Consider the following 16,783-nt stretch of genomic DNA (forward strand, 5'->3'; position numbering starts at 1 on the left):
GTAATAGGACAAACATAAAGATGAAGGCATTTAATCTCAATTCTTTCTACACAAGTAAATTCATCATCTCAACTCTAGTTTTTGGAAATCCTGAAGAACATGTATTCATTTCTTCTTTTTCTTACAAATAGTACTCACTCACTTACTGTCCTGAGGTTGTAGTAGCTGTTGTAGCTGAGTATCAGGTCTCATTTTTTATTTTATGGTGAAAATTCTCTATTCATAATTACATTTCAGCATCCAAATAGATGCTTGTTTCTTTATTTATTTGTTGACATGTTACTTTTAAAACATGCACATGTACAGGCTCATTATAACACAAAGTAAAACTTCATCCAAATCATAATAGTTAATGCTTGATACAATGTCTGTCATCATTGTTATTATTGTGGCAAAAAATAGATCTAATTTCATTCACATTAACACAGTCACATCACCTACAGTCGGCGTTAATTCCATCTAACACTCGTGCCCGTCTTCTTTGCCAAGTTCATTAAAAGAGCTGTATTGTTTGGCCAAACTCCAAACAGCATTTTGATCATGTCATAACACTGCGTCAATCCTGGCAACACGTACACCCGACACAGTGTAGTGAAGGGAACAGTGTTCTGTTTGCCTGCAGCTGTTACAACTTGTGTTTTTAGCAGCAGTTAATTCTTTTCTGAAAGCCTTCGTGGTGGATGAGGGCTACTTATGAGTGAATTCTTCAGACTTAATAAGATTTCCATAAATTGGTGTAGATACCCGTTGTGCCAAGGTGATGCACTGGTTTTTCTTTAAGCAATCACAACCTCTCCAGGACCTCACTCTGTAACTCATCAGTTTCAAAAAGAGTCGGGCAGACAGGGTCTTTAGGTGTCACAGTACTGAGACTGTAACCTTATAGACTATCAAGATGTGGAGTTTGGTACCTTTTGTTATCCAGTTGGTTTCCTGATTTATTTTGTAATTGTTTTTTTTTCTAGTGCATTTAAGTTTTACTTCTTTTTACTCACCTGTCTTTCACTGTCCTTTGTCTGCATGCTGCGCCACTCTTTAGTTTCACCTGTGCCTTTTTTTTTAAACAATTAGTACTGCCTGTGTCTTTTGTTAGTTCATGTTTCCTTGCTGTCCCCCAATTATCTTTTGTGCTCCTAGGCCTTTTGTTTGTTTTTGTATTCTATCTTGTCAGCACTTTTTTTTGGATTATTTCTGCTGTAATGTTTACTTCAACAGGGAGGCCGCTTTTAGAGCGACACTGAAGTGGTTATTAGAGGAACGGCAGTTGCTGGTGCTTCGTCTTTCGCTTAATTTTTGGTTTAAGCAGGTGGACTGTGTTTAAGGAAAAGGAAGTGGACATGTGGGTAACCTATCAATCAATATAATAACACTGGAGCTGGTATGTTTACAGTGACTCAGAACTACAACTTAACATCACCTGCCCCTATATGAAAAAAAGGAAAACACAAGAAAATAAATAAATAAAGGTTCCAAAAGTAACAAATCTGGTCAAAGTTCTGGCCATGATTTATTAGTTGTGTATGTTGTTCTCCAGGTTTTGTACCTAAGCTAACTAACATAACCAGGTCAACTATGTCCTGTGACAAAGAGATTTCCCTTTTTATGAGTTTTTTGCAATTTGATAGTTGCTCGACATTTACTGAGCTGGTGCTGTGTGGTCGCCTTGTGTCTCTCTGGGAGCTGAGCATCAACAATCTACTTGACGAATCAAACTGTTTGGGTGGGCTTTACAGCGGAAGAGTAACAGCAACACGTTCATACACCTAACGTGAGCAACGTTTGATACAAAGTGGCTTCAGATTTCATGTTGTTCTGAGAGATAACTAAGAAAGACACTGAAAACCCCAGACAAAGCTCTCATCACAGGAAGGATGCAGCTATACCATCTGATAATTATTTATACAATGTTACAAAGATAATACAAATATAGATTATTATTCCATGGAAACCAAGTTAGCATCACTCTCACTAAATATGAACATGAAATCAATTTAAATGTCTTCCAATTCAGTCAGTCATTTAATGGACCAATCAATGAATCAGCTCTAAAGTGCTGGTTGGTTTTTGGGTGCCTAGGACAAATAATGAAACTGCATTGTATAGTGGGCAATAACTTTGGTATCAACAATTATTTTTTCATCCCACTGTCACTTGGGAGGAGTATGTGGCCTTTTCCAAATGGTGCCCTTCCACAAACTGAGCTCAGCTCATCCCTTAGCTCTCCAGAAGGTAACACATACACACAGGATGATTAAATATAACCCATCTGCTTTACTCTTTCAGTATTTACACATGATCATTTTACAGCAATATTACTTTAGATTTATGGCATCTGAGCAATCTTTTTACCTATCAAAAATATACAAAAATAAAATCCCATCTGTGTCTAACTATATCACAACTGTCATCAGTCCATTGCTGCTGCTGTGCGTTAGGAAGAGGTGCGTGATTTCCTGTTCCGCTTTGCTCGACGTGTGGCCGGAAATCGGATGAACTCAAAGTGTTTGCTTTGGTCCGTGTTGGGGAAAGGCGGCGGGCCCGTGTGGAGCCTCTTGATGAAATGAACCTCTCTCTGGTTCTCCCTCGTCCTGGACGCTTTGATGGGCCGCCCTTTCCTGGTGAAAGCCACATACCAGCCCTCATATTTGGCATTCTGGAAGGCTGTGTAATTGTTCTCCAGTACAATCTCTGTGAAGATACAGTCCCTGCTCCGGCCGTTGGGCTGCGCAAGGAGAAAGGGAACTTTATGTTAAAGCTGGATAGATTTCAGATGCATTCACATGCACATCAAACAGAATGAGCTTTGGATTTCAAGGAAAAGCACAAATATCCACACATATTAGATGATTGTGAACTTACACAGCTTTTTAAATGTGTTTAAACTAAGTGTGACTTTGAAAGACAAAATAACACATTTGCCCTTATACAAAAAAAAAAAAGAATTTCAGACACAATCTGCACACCTTTTAGGTCTTTCTTCTGTCAGTTTGAAGCACGGAAAGAGATTGATACTGAGAACAACAATTCTCAACAATTTGTACAATGCTTATTACATGTATTATTGTTAAAAAATGGGGAAAAATGAATGTCACTGTTGCTATTTTTTTTACATTAAATAAGAGCTTTCAAAACATTAGCTTAGTAGTCAAGGTGTGTCAAAAGCCACACAATAAATTAAATAATTACATTTCATTTATTTAACAGGAAAAGGTTTAACGACTATTTTTCTTGTAAAACTGAACCGTGCCGTGTTTCATGAATTGTAGATTGAGCCTGTAGTTTCCAGTCTGTGTGCTTACCTAAGGTCAAAACATTGTTGGCATGCACATAAAAGAATAGTATCAATCAACTGATGTAATGTTCAAATGTTCAGTTTTTGAGTTTTGTAAACTCAAAAGGCAGCTCCCTGTTGGTCAAGCATGAATAAGAAAGATCATGTTGAAGCCAACATCTATGAACAACAGTCAATGAAGGCTGACTGCTACACTGCCTAGTGTCGACTGTGTCCAGTTATTGATACCAGCAAGTGGCAATACCCTGTATTCATCAACCAAATGGGGAAACAGGTTACTATTAGCTGGTAGACTAACAAGCTAAGCTGAAAAGCTAAGATGCAAGGAGCTACTATTAGCTGGTAGGATAGAAAGGTCATTCAGAGGCCTCTCCTGATTCATGCTGCTCATTTGTGTTACCCGTATTCATTTGAGATGATTTTATTCGAGATGAAATATCTCATGAGCGCAATTAACAGAACAGATATGAGTTACTTATCATCTCATCTATTTCAAAAACATGGCCTAGGGTACTCCCTAAAAATAGAAATCCCTATTTCCTCTTTGAACTACCATTCAACCAAATGTAGGTATGTGACAGATTAAACCCAAAATGGTGTCAACAGAAATAATTCTGACTGAAAGTGGGATAGCATCATATTTGAGTAGTTTGGAGCTCAAAGTAGTCTTTTTCCGAGTATCCTTCTAACGTCTAAAGGACATTACAGCATCCACAGTTTCAACACCTCAGAGCCCTGATGAGAAATAGATTTACGGCTTGTCACGTCAGCCAGACATGTGAATCTATCTTTTCCATTTCCTTGAAGGAAGTGGAGAGTTGACTTATGACCAAACAGGCATGGGCAGTGCACGACGGGAGGGTATTATCCCCCGCTGCTGTCAGCCGTGGCCAAAAAGACTGAGTAACCATCACTCGGCATGTGAGTATTCCTTTTTTCCAGTAGTACATCACGTCCTGGGGTGACTGACAAGTTATAAGGCCACACTGACAATGGACGGGAGCTTTATTGTAAGTGCTACCAGTTGTTACAGTGACGTGATATCTGATGGGATGATAATCCTTATGAGTTAAAAAGGAAGAAAAACAGATTCAGGGTGTTAATGTTTTAAAAGGTTGCGTAACATAGTAGAGACTATTTTACTCAATTTCTGCCTGCAACAGTAGAATGTGTGTGCGTAATTTTTACCATGCTGCAACTACAGTGTGCCTTTTACGTAGTTCTCACTAATGTTTTAGTATCTGCACACATCATCACCTGTGCTTTCAAATGAGTTGAGTTGATTCAGAAATGTTTATTGTACCTTTCCAACAAGTTTCCCTTTCCGGTTCATGCAGAGGTAGCGCCCACTTTCTGCACCTCTTATCCTCACTCGACTGCCAAACGTGTCCGTCTCGACAAACAGGCGAGCTGCAAGAAACAGAGGAGGACATCATGAGATTAAATGAGACACCGCTGACAACTACAGACTGGCTTCTGTCCTTAAGCTATGTGTAATATCCCATACACAAACGAAACATATAAACACCGTCTTCTCTGGAAAATCACATAACATTGAGACTAGATACTGATATTCAGCTCTAAAGTTCTACAAGTCTCTGCTTTACTGCCAAACGTAAGCTAGAAACAACTTTGGCTTGAATGTATACTCCATATATGCATGGGCAGTATTTGTCAGACGAGTCATTTTGCTTAATGTTAGTTGGCCTGTTAGAATGGGCTTTTTCTGCTGGGTACAAATTTGAATGAGAATTGTCACACTTTAGTCAGCATAAACTGTCAGTCATTGCACCAACTGATTAAACTAATGTTATCACTATACATTAAAGAGCCACACTGGCAGCAGGATATACATCCCCAATTGATTTTTTCCTGCAGTAAATAATGGCCACTAGGCATTACAACAGCCTTGTGTATTGAGGCCGTGGAGACAAAGGGCTTGTCCTAATCAGCCGGTAATTTGCCAGACGATGGCTTCATGGATACAGCAGGGAGGCTGAATTAACATATAAGCCTGTAAACACCTCACAGAGGGAGGGACAGGCAGACTGGAGGTGAAACTGCTGGTTGTGCCCGAGGACGTCGGCCCTCAGTGGGGGCTTTGTGGTGACGCTTGAGATTTTCACTTAATTTCTCTGAATATATATTGTAATCATCTGCTGCAGGATGGTGCACCAAGTTCTACAGAAAATCTTATAACTTATGAGAGCTCTCATTCTGGAGATGCTGCTGGCCATGTTTAAAATAAATAAAACTGAGTATATAAATACAAGGCCCAGTGTGTCTCTTAATAATTATCTGACAAGGTTGCCAATCAGGTATTGGTATATCCCCAAAAAATAAAAGCCAAAACAAATTCAGCTGAACTTGTTGAATAATTCTTGTTAATTACATATAGCCACGAATAACCTAATACTTTTTTAAAAGACTAATATTATGGGGGATTTTATCTTTTAACTAAAAATACATATATATTAAAACTGTTCCCCAATCTGTGACTTTATTCCATGAACCAAAGTGCAAAAATGAATATGTTAATATTTCTCCCAAATATTCTACAGATTAATAAGTCTTTATTTAGCTCATGTATGACTGACATATTGCCACACATCTGGATTAAAGAGTTGTATGGAAACTGATTAAAATTTGTTACAACAGATTGAATTGACAGGAGTTTGGTTGTAAAGGACAAATAATTTTGTTAAGGGCCCCCAGCAGGCACGGGTCCGATTCTTACCGTACGTGTTTCCATCCTCGGCGGTGGCAGTGACCCTTTTGCCCTGAATCTGGACGTGTTTCCCGCTGGTGCGGCTGTAGAGCTGGTAAACCCTGACTTGTCTGCGGCTGAGCTGGTCCGTCACTGCGCCCTGCGTCCTCACATACTGGTTAAAATTAGGAGACGGGTGATTCTCCCCCTTTTTTATACAAAGGGAAAAATAAAATACATATTTTTGTCTTTCTAGAGAAATATAAATCTGATATCCCTACTGCATCTTGACACTTGAAACTACCAATAGGCTATGTTTTACGCACAATCAGTGGACTATTTTAAAGTATTGACCAAGGTTCTTGTGCGCTTACCTGAGCGTGGCACCACAGCACGAAGAAATGAAATGATCTGTAGAGGCAACAAACAATATGTAAGTAAATTTAAAAAGTGGTCATATTGTTTTCCCCCCACAATTTTTTAATGTTTTTTTCAGTCATGCAATCCCAGTGCCCTGTCTGTCTGCTCACATGTAAATGCAGCGCTGGTTTATTCCATACATTCTCCTCGTTATTTCATCCGATTAAGAAAGAAGGGATTCTTGAAGCAGATAAATCCCAGAAGGATGCGGTAAATAAATCCAACAGTTCCCGCAGTCTTTGCATGTGCTCTCCCGAACTGTCCATCCACAGCCACAGAAGTCCCGCAGTTATTTCCCCTCTGATTTATCAAAAAGCCTGCGCAATAAACTGCGCGTCAAAAGGACATACGTCCATTATTTAAATATATATATGACAAAGAAAGCTCTTATTTCTCTTGTTGTCTTTACACTACATCACTATGGCCCCAGTGTGCGTCTCCTTGAGTTAATTCCAGGTTTTAAAAAGCCCTCTGTCTCACCGGCACCCGGCTGCTCACTGGTTAAATGTTGAAAGCCAAAAAAAAGTCCCTCCCTGAAATCTTTTTATTGTGGGTGGGCGCAGCCACAGGAGCCCTAACGATGATTTAATAGGGATAGACTCTCTCAGAAAAAAGAAGAAATCACTCACATACAGAAATACATGCAGAAAAATAAAAGGTACAACTAAAACGTGGGCTTTATATCAGAAACCTCAATCGAACGATTTGAAGAAAATCAAACGCCACTCAGCCTGATTTAATGTAGATCATTATGGCAGCATTGTATTTAAAAGTGAGGAGCTTAATGTCACCTTATGGGTGTGGCAATTAGGTGTTAAAGAAACCATTGCAACCCACCTTCCCATCACCCCCCTACCACACTTCTCCTTTTATCTCATGGTAACTGGTCACACTTCCAGCTCATGTAAAAGGAGCCCAAAACAAATCCGACAAAAGGCCTGTTTCATCTTCTACATAATAATCAATCAACATCCTGAGATGAGCGGTGGGGCCACTGTTTTTCCTCTGCCTCTTTGAAAGGCTTTCCACTGGCTTCACATCTTTAACATTCTCCTCTTCTCTTAACCAACATATAATAGAAAGAAAAGAAGAAGCCGTTTAGAATCTCTTCCACAGTGATCTGCTTCTAACTGTCTGACAGGAGCCAACACTTTCTGGTTCCACTTACTAGTGTCACGTCTCACTGTAAGACGCCAGCCCATCAGTCAGTTCCACTCTTGTGTAACAACAGTCAGTATTGTTTTTGTCAGAAACCTAAAGAAACACTTAGCGTGAGTGATGACAACATGATGCACAGTTTGTTTGCTTATTTGCATGAGGGAGATACCTCACACAAGTAGATTGGTCTCAACTAGGTAGAAAACACTGGAAGATCAGGATCTGCATCTACTCAGCACAATAGCATGGCACAGCATAGATACAGTCTGACAGGCCTTTGTCCACCTCCCAGTACTGTTTTTTTTTTTTTTTTTCACCCAGAATTAAATGAATTCACAATTAAAAACACACTGCACTACAAAAACTGTTATCTACAGAGGGGACACACCTTTACCTCTTAATTAGAATTTACAAGACATTTTCAGGCCTTGAGCAATGCAACCTGTCTGTGCAATTAAAGATAACTCAACAAAAGACACAAAGAGTAAACGACTAAACGGCTAATTGACTGAATGACGTTTACACCTCTGTCCATCACCAGTATCACCACTGAGGCAGCTGACTGATCCCCAGTTCATTCCATGGATGGATAACGAGCCCAGGCATCAACAGAAGGCAACAGTACTGGAAACTTCAGTCTGGGATTACACAAAGAGACAGAAGGTATACAACAACTGTGGAATGGAACAACTTACATGCCAGTTTATCTGTGGTGGAAACCATTGTCGTGAGATGTCACATTATCCCTAATATTATGAGGACATTGTAACCTACTGTGTTTTCAGGCTCAGTGTAGTGAACTTAGGCTACGTCTACACATACGAAAACAATCCGGTTTTCCTTTCCATTGAGTCGAGCATTTCTCTGTAAATATTGACCCATTACGAAACTAGTTGTATTTAGTTGTAGAAAGGCTGTAGTACATATCGCAGACCCATGAGTGGCACTGTTTCTGCTAGAGACCTCAGCCAAAGAAAAAAAAATGTGCATCAACCTTGCATGCTATACATCGTTTCATCTTATGGTAGGGGTGAAGCAACAGCATATTGGACCTAGCCACCGAACATGGGTCAATATCTGATGCAGCAACATCACAAATCTGAAGTCTGCCATTAATGTTGTTGTTGTTATGAGACAACGGGCGCTAGAGGGTTGGGGATCAAGGGGCGAGAGTGGGGTGATGACATCATTGTCTTGGTATCAGGCTCTTCACACAAATGAAAAATGGAACCGCACAGGCTCCATATTTTTCTTTTTCATCCTGGGACCTGGATTCAACATGGCACTGTTCCAGTCTTAGGAAGATCCGGATCTGTCACTGACGGCAGGCAGAACTGTGCAAGACCTATGCGGTTTCAACCAAACTGTCAACTGAATTTGTGTGAGACCATAGCTCTACCCATATGACTGTGAATCTTCACATACAGATATATATGTAGTCCTCCAAAGGATCATAAACATCTAATATCTACTCCCACCACCCATTCAACTTAGTAACAAAATTTTCATTATGAACTGCTACAGCACATAGATGAGGAAACCATGCCTTAATCAAAACTGTCCAGATGTCCTCTAGCTTCTCCTGGGAATGCAGAGGTATAAAGTGCTCTCCTCCAGAGTGTCTTCTCAAAGGTTTCCTGCATGTTAGACACATACTGTAGTAGAAATGCATCTCTATTGGATGCTTCCTTAGTGACAAGTTACGTCTTGCACGGAATCAGTTAAAGTGATGTAATGTGTCATTTGGAGATGATGGGATAGATCCTGTGGATTCACACTCCTCTCTTCGCCAAGGTAAACCCACATCATACCCATACTACTGCACAATCTTCCTCACAAACTTTGGGCAAACCACCACAAGGTTCAAAGAGTTGGTTATCCAGACAGTCTGCCTTTCCAGAATATCACCATATTTTGTTCTACATATTCACACTATGCATGACACCACGTCTAGAAATCGACATGCAGATTTTCTCGGGATATTCATGAGCCATGGAAGATGAATTTCAACATTTTTCATGTACACTAGGGTCTTTCTGTTGTATGTCCATGGTTGTGGTGTGTAATCGTGAGACAGCTCAAACCTGACCAAAAAATCCACGAGATTAGTTTTTCATACATACAGAGCATGTGCACATAGAAACACGTCATAACTAGAGTAAAACAAACTCCCCTAGACTGCTGTGGACACCACACAGAATCACACACCTCTGCAAAGTGACACAGAGATTTGAGGCCATGTAATGTGATCCTATTTATATGGGACTCTGTACACTGCAACTGGATGATGACAGAAATGGAGACAACTCTAGCCACAAGGACAGGTGAAGATTTGAGCCATGCTAGCAACAAGGCTCTAGGGACTATAAAGTCTGTCTATTGGATGATAGGCCCACCGCTGTGCTCCATAATGGAAAATCTGAACATTTACATTGGGTAATAACCATTTCATTTGGTCCAAATGTTGACAGAGCACTCATGGTGGATTCCAATGGGTCTGATGACATTTAAGAACAGAAATTAAAAAGTAAAATTAGCAAAGATTAGATAAAAAGAGAAAAATGATAACTCTACTGATCAGTATACAACATCTTATCGATTGACTCATTGGAGTGGTCCCTAATGGTTTAGCAACCACTGGACAAAAGGTTAATTAGTTTTCCAACAACAGCAATTAATTACGTTACAACTCACTTTTTATGTATTGATTAAGATTATGTCCATATAAAGAATATAATGTTAGATATTTCTTTCTCTATTGACATTTTTTTTCCCTGATGAAGTAATTTCTTTGGTATTTCGAAGTTCAACTAGTGGTCCTTATTTCTTATTGGGTGGAATCCCAAACATTAGTTTACATGAGAAAGAATTACTATATTCATAAGAAATATTTGTCTTTATGAAAGATTGTATAGCCCTTTAATACACACAGGGAAAATGCCTTACAGACACACTTCAAAACGTATTTCCCACACAGCTCAGGCCTTCCTCGGGGCTACAGTAGCTCCAGTGACAAGTGAAAGGAGAACTGGTGGTCCCCAAACAGCTCTGACCACATCGTAAAAATCTCCGCCATAAAGAGCAACTGGCCACTCTTTCTGACCCTGCAAAAATAGAGGCAAGGGTTCAGAAAGTGGGTGGTCCCCTTTATGAATGATCAAAAGAACAGAAAAGTTTAAAAAGAATTAAAGAAAAAAAAAGACCAGAGGATTGATGCCGACGAGCAGCCGTCTCTTCATCAGCAGCAGCGGGGCTCCTCTTGCCCTTCATGCCACATGAACCCACAGCCAGGTCAGTAATCACTGTTTCAAATGTTGCACTAAATATGTAGATTTTCCTGATTGTACTTTGGGCACTGCTTTATGTCGATGAACTCTTAAGACATACACATGTACGCTTTGCTTATTACAAAGGCTGTTGACCCTTAGGTATCGCCCTGCCATTTGCAAGCTGACCATTTGAGCTTGCCAAATTTGACACAGCTGACGCAGGCAATAAATTTGAACTAGCTTCCCCACCCCCTTTATCCATAATGAGTGCTGGCCTGCAAAGCCTTTGAACACACACACACACACCCCTGCATACATACCAGCAATCCTAATATGATAATCATGGGATGCAGCTGCATTGTTATGATGAACGACAAAAGAAAAATCCCAAATCTGCGGAAGTTTGAAAGCGTGTCCCTAAAAATGTAACATCGGCAGCTCAGAGTGATAAGCTCGAATAACTTAACACAATATGTAAGAGCTAATGGGTGATAGACAACACTGTCAGGGTGACCAGACTGTGTAAATCCTTCCGAGTCCCTGAGTGCTGCGCCGTCCGACAGGTGAAACCCAAGCTGTTGATCCATGATTAACACTCTTCAGTTGCAGACAGTGTCTGACCGCTTCATCTGCAGGCCAAGAAGCTGAGAACATGTCCAACTTCAAAACTAATAAAGTGACTCACAACTGTGATTCTCAGAGCAACAGGCACCGAGAGTGAAGGTGGGGGTGGTGGGGGTTACAAGGAGTGGTGGTAATGAAAATAGCAATGTCCAGCTACACCGAGGCTACAGAGTCAGACAGGGCCTAGCATCTGTGTTATTTTTAAGGAGCAAAATGTCACTGAGCAATGAACATGCTCGAGGCGCATATCTAACAGGGTTAGATGCAAGGTCACGCTGAAGCCAGATCGCTTTCTGATGACAGACAGTGTTGTAAATGGTTGGAACACACATGCTACTGCTTTGAAGTCGTAACCGAAGCTCCTGAGAAATTCATTGTTAGCTTTTAATTGATTGTATGGCATGTGGACACGTTAGCCATCTCAGTTAACCGTTTCGATTGATACTAGTGAGAAATTGACTCACTGTTTTATTTTTTGTTTTGTTTTAGAGTTGAATTCAAGTCTTTATTGATCAGCTCGGAAGCACTTCAAGGCTGATTGAGCTAAATTGAACTCTGCAGGTAAGACTGCAGCTTCAGACCTGGGGCTGTTCCTTGGATTCAGAAAGGACTGACAGTGATCAGGCTTTTTCAGTCAGGGTCCCTCATCTCTGGAACTCCCTTGAAGATCTTAGACTTGCACAGTCAGTAACACATTTCCCAGTAGGCTATATTTACTATAAAGGGATATCCAGTGAACCGCTCCATGTTCACTGACACTATAAATTCCTCTATTAAGCACTGCATGTTATTTAAATAATTAATACATGCTAGTGGAAGTAGAACTGACGTGATGCATTCGTGATGCATTCATGTCAACACATGGAATGTTTCCAGCATTGACACCATGACACCAGGAACTGAGGCTGTTAAGACCTAGATAACGGAAACCTAGATCAAGACCTACTTGCAACTAACTATAAAGTCACACACCACAAAGACTTCAGCTAACATTCAGCTGACACATACATTCTACTGGCCAAGGGTAAGCAGACTCATATTATTATTAGAATATGAGTCTGAATATTTCATTGTGGGGCATGATTAAACAGCTATTGGATAGTCCCGCAACCAACCGTAGGTATTCTGTTATAAACAAATTCAACTCCATGCCGTTCAGATGACGTGGATGACTACATTGCTGGAAATCTTCAGTCATTTGCAGCTTAAAGACCCTTCCAAACAATTATATTGACCCGACAGATCTTTGCCTGGGCATATTCAGTAACCAACAGAGCAACTCCAAACTAAGTTTCTGCCATATTAAATTGCTGGGCGGGGAAGCTGGTCTGGCTTTCAGGCTAACCTTCTGCACTTGCATAAGAGGAACTATCTCTTGACACCAGCAGGTGGCAATAGTCAATATTCATCTTTCAAATGAGGAAACAGGAAGGGTTAGGGTTAGGAAGAGATACAAACTATCTCTGTTGGTCTACAGTTTATTCATTCTACATGATCCTGTTGCTGTGAATATATCTGAATGTTCAGAGCAGATGCAGGTGACAACATGAGAAAATCATTCTGTTTGCATTTTGAACTTGTTTGTTTTGTCATTTCAGTATTCTTCTTGTGTTTGGCTTTGCAAAGTCGAACAGCCAAGAGATCTCTTTCCCTGATTTATTCAGATGCCAATTCAACATGCTCACTGAGAAGGTGCCAAAGGTGCGGGACACCTTGCAAACACTACAGGTACAGAACCACTGGCATCTTGAACAATTATCAGTATAATAATGTTTGCCCTTGTTAGAGTTACTTATTTTGACTAAACAGCACTGTGTTGCTTAGTATATTTTTATTTACCTTACCATTTAATTAATTATATCACATTTTGAGGAAAGCAATCCAAGAGCCCCTAGCACTTCTGGTTGTTTGTTTTTTTTTTTTTTTTTTTAAATGTAAAGTCCATGCAAAATCACAGAATATGTCCGAGTATATAGACATGTACAAAGAATTTGTTCAACACGTTCCCTTGTACCTATTCTCTTCTAGATTTCATGCTAGCTAGCTTAACTTTTCCAGGATGAGATTTTCCACTGAACACACACAAATGAAAACATTCCTCTTTATTTGTGGAAGGTAATAACAAAGCAGGTTGATTTACGACGGTGCATTCTGTAGAGCCCTACAGACTTAAAAGCTTGCTTTGCTGCAATTAAGTCAAGGTTAATTTTGAACAAATCATAGAAAAATAAAGAAAATGTAGTGTGGTATTTTTGTGACAAGGGAAAAAACAAAGCATGCAAACAATTTGACCTCTGAATACCAGCTTTGGGAAACTGGCCATTTATTAGAAATTAGTTATGGATGGAAAAACATGTGACCTCTTGCTCCCCGAAGACACATCAGGCCATTATATTTGACTGGTCTGGGATTTCAAGGGCTCATTAATGGCCATTTTCAAGATTTGTTCTGTCATCAGTTGACAGCGAGACTACAGACATATGTCGTTGATGTCAGTGGGCCCCGCAGTCAAAACACGTCTCCAGCACCCCCCAAAAGAATCCTTCAGAGGAATCTTTAAAAACAAGGGGAGAAAAGTGCAGGACTGAAACCAGGGGGGAGATTTGTTTACACCACAGGGGAGCAGTCAACAATCAAACAGTCACGGTGAGATGTAAAGTGTCCGACGAAAAACTACAAATGCATTTGATGCATCCATCAGTAAATGTATTTCTCTTGTCCCTTTGTTTTTCACTGACTGCTTGTGCATCTGCTGATTTATTCCAGCTTGGCATGGGGGGAAAGTGGCAAATATTCCACTGCTGAGTGCAGATTTACACACTGTCAGTCAACTTTCCTTTTTTTTTTTACTCTACACCATCTCTCACCGTCTCTGAAGCAGCAAAACTTCACATTGCCATCAATCATTGTAAAGCATACGTGTACCTATAATGTTTTCTTTCCATTAAAAAACATTTTTGTGCTTTAACTGAATCAACTGACATTTTAACTAGTTTTAGTTCTACTCCTCTACACGTCAGAGGCATTGTTGGTAATTATATTGTAGGTAATATTATATCTTTTACACTGTTACAGTACTACGGGTTTTCACGGGTTTTGTTAATAGCATGTATTTTAAAAATAAAACATGAATGCAATGATACTGTATTACCCCCCCCTGCCCCTTGAACACTATGATCGACACAAAATGTGCTACTGTGCTTGTCATTCACCCTAGAGATTTTGCTCCTCTGACGGTTTTGTCCAAAAGTCTGAAATCACATTGAAATTCCCAATCTTACATGGAAATCTGAAAATGTTCTGATGGTGTGTTCAGAGGCTCTGGTGCATAAACTTAAATATTTCCGACACACTACAGGACCTGAGCAGAAAATAGGCACTGGCTTTTTTAATGAGCACTTTCCAATGTTAGACTCATCTCTCTCTATATATATCAGTTTGGAATATAGTGTGAACTTTTCTATTTTATTAACATTCTTCTTGTCTCAGGCGTTTAGCTTGAAAATAGCTGGTTCTTCCGGAAGCCAGAGATCTCACTGGTTGTCTGAAGGAACTACAAGCTGTTTCGGCTTGCATTTGTCATATGATGCCGAAGAAGAGAGATTCAGGATACAAAGCAACACTGTTTCCAGATATTTTTACTGTGGTGTTTATCCAAACACCAAATGTGTAACGTAAAAGGGTAGGGGCTGTACAATATAAATGAAATGTGCCAAAGATAAAAGGGTCTGAATATTTACTGTAATGAGAGGAGATACCCATATGTCATTTTAGAGCTTAATATGAAAAGCTGTGCTGAATGAAAAATAATAAATATAATTATTAAGCACTTCTAGCATAAAAGCAGTATGTAACGCAAACAACCTCTGTGTGTCATGAGTCCACGTGGAAGTCTGTATCTGCCCTGTTGTTAATTCAGTGCTTAAGAAAGATACGTTTGTTTGTGTCATCAGATAATTAGTCATTCCCAAGTGCAAACTGTGTGAAATATGTCCAAGTGGAGCTAAATAGCTGCATCCTGCCCAATGCAGCCCTCCTCTCACCTAAAGCATGGCTGCCCCTGGCTGGCCCGATGAGAGCCGGGGGGCCCCAGTCCCAGCTGGTGCGCTGTGGTGGAAGGGCTTGATGTGGGGCTACAGCAGCTGTCTGCTCCCACCGCCCCTTCCTGCTCTGATCTCTGCTCTGCAGTTCACACCTGATCAACAACGACTGCACTTCACACAGGAATTTTCCATTTTCTATTTTCTGTCACCCTCCACTGCCCTCCCTCGCCTCCCCCCTTCCCCACCACAGCCACCAGACCTGCGGCAAGACAAGTGGTGCCCTACAAATTGGCGGCTGGCGACAGTGACACAACAGCACGCCTGGTATTTCAGGAGAGCTTCCATGACTCACTTGCTGTCTTTCACTGATGAAAGACCCTGAAACTACAAAGTTACGTACCCACAGAATATATGATCCGTGCCACATCCACTTCTCTGATAAGTGTTTTGACCTTAAACAGCCTGTGGCTTTCTGAGGATATAGTATAGTGACATTAGTTATAGCTATGAACCAGCTATGAACCACCAGACAATTAAATTCCTCAGTTTACAGTATTTACAGGTCTAGGCTTAGTTATACTCAGGTAAAACCATAAAGATTTATCGTTACACTTCACATCTACCTTGTAGGTATGGAAAAAATGTGGAAAGACGCAAGTAATCATTTTGTCATTTTGGTGTGATGACATGTTGGCGTGTCTGATTGTCACAGAACACCATGCAGGAGAAAGTATTGAAATTTTTGAATTTTCCAGTGCAGCCTCTCAAGTCCAATTGTTAGCAGTCAGGAATGCCAGTGTACAGTTTTTATAAATTATGATTTACAGCACGATAAACCAAATGTTCCTCACTGAGTCAGGTAGGTGTTGAGGATGAACAAAACGCTGCCCTCTTACCTGGCTGTGACCTCCAAGAGGGCTGCCATCGACCCCTGTCAATCTCTCCTCGCATCCGGCCTCTGCCGGTCCCCTGTCCCCCCTCAGTGTGTCCCTTCCAGCCAATGAGGGCCCAGGCTCAGATAGGCCCTCCTTACACTCTGCTCCCGTAGACAAACGCACAGAGCCACTCAGAAAGCCATCAGTCACGGGTTCCTCACACATAATGACCTAAATAAACAAGGCCTGGTGTCACTTCAACTGAGAGGAGGGCAAACCGCCATAACTTGATGGTAGTGGTAATGTGGGGGATATTATTATTTAATAGTTGTATTTAGGATACCAGCAGAATTCAGAGCAACAAAAGAGGAAAGTTAAGATCGATAAAATATTCT

At 40.5% G+C, this 16,783-nt stretch overlaps 1 protein-coding gene across 4 annotated transcripts; it reads right to left on the reverse strand.

Moving 5' to 3' along the window:
• Positions 1 to 2,251: 2,251 nt before the first annotated feature.
• On the reverse strand, positions 2,252 to 16,518 carry fgf17 (fibroblast growth factor 17). Of its 4 annotated transcripts, none has more exons than XM_047592290.1 (5): positions 16,410 to 16,518; positions 6,374 to 6,410; positions 6,030 to 6,174; positions 4,596 to 4,702; positions 2,252 to 2,722 (listed from the first exon to the last, which is right to left on the reverse strand). In XM_047592290.1, the coding sequence occupies exons 1-5, from the start codon at positions 16,436 to 16,438 to the stop codon at positions 2,432 to 2,434; spliced, it is 609 nt and encodes a 202-aa protein (XP_047448246.1). In that variant the 5' UTR covers positions 16,439 to 16,518; the 3' UTR covers positions 2,252 to 2,431. The 4 variants fall into 4 exon arrangements, with proteins under 4 accessions (XP_047448246.1, XP_047448244.1, XP_047448245.1 ...); XM_047592288.1 differs by having other exon boundaries at positions 6,030 to 6,207; positions 16,410 to 16,517; XM_047592289.1 differs by lacking the exon at positions 16,410 to 16,518 and adding an exon at positions 6,530 to 6,905.
• Positions 16,519 to 16,783: the final 265 nt, after the last annotated feature.

This window comes from Mugil cephalus, chromosome 8 (assembly GCF_022458985.1).
Source record: "Mugil cephalus isolate CIBA_MC_2020 chromosome 8, CIBA_Mcephalus_1.1, whole genome shotgun sequence".
NCBI lineage: Eukaryota > Metazoa > Chordata > Actinopteri > Mugiliformes > Mugilidae > Mugil > Mugil cephalus.

What these genes read in the sequence shown, in the direction of transcription:
- fgf17 (XM_047592287.1), bottom strand. Translation starts at nt 6,561, where the DNA reads ATGTATGGAATAAACCAGCGCTGCATTTACAT. An exon ending in CGAGGATGGAAACACGTACG is followed by an intron (nt 4,703 to 6,029) that starts GTAAGAATCGGA and finishes TGTTTCTTGCAG; the next exon opens with CTCGCCTGTTTGTCGAGACG. An exon ending in AAGGGAAACTTGTTGGAAAG is followed by an intron (nt 2,723 to 4,595) that starts GTACAATAAACA and finishes CTCCTTGCGCAG; the next exon opens with CCCAACGGCCGGAGCAGGGA.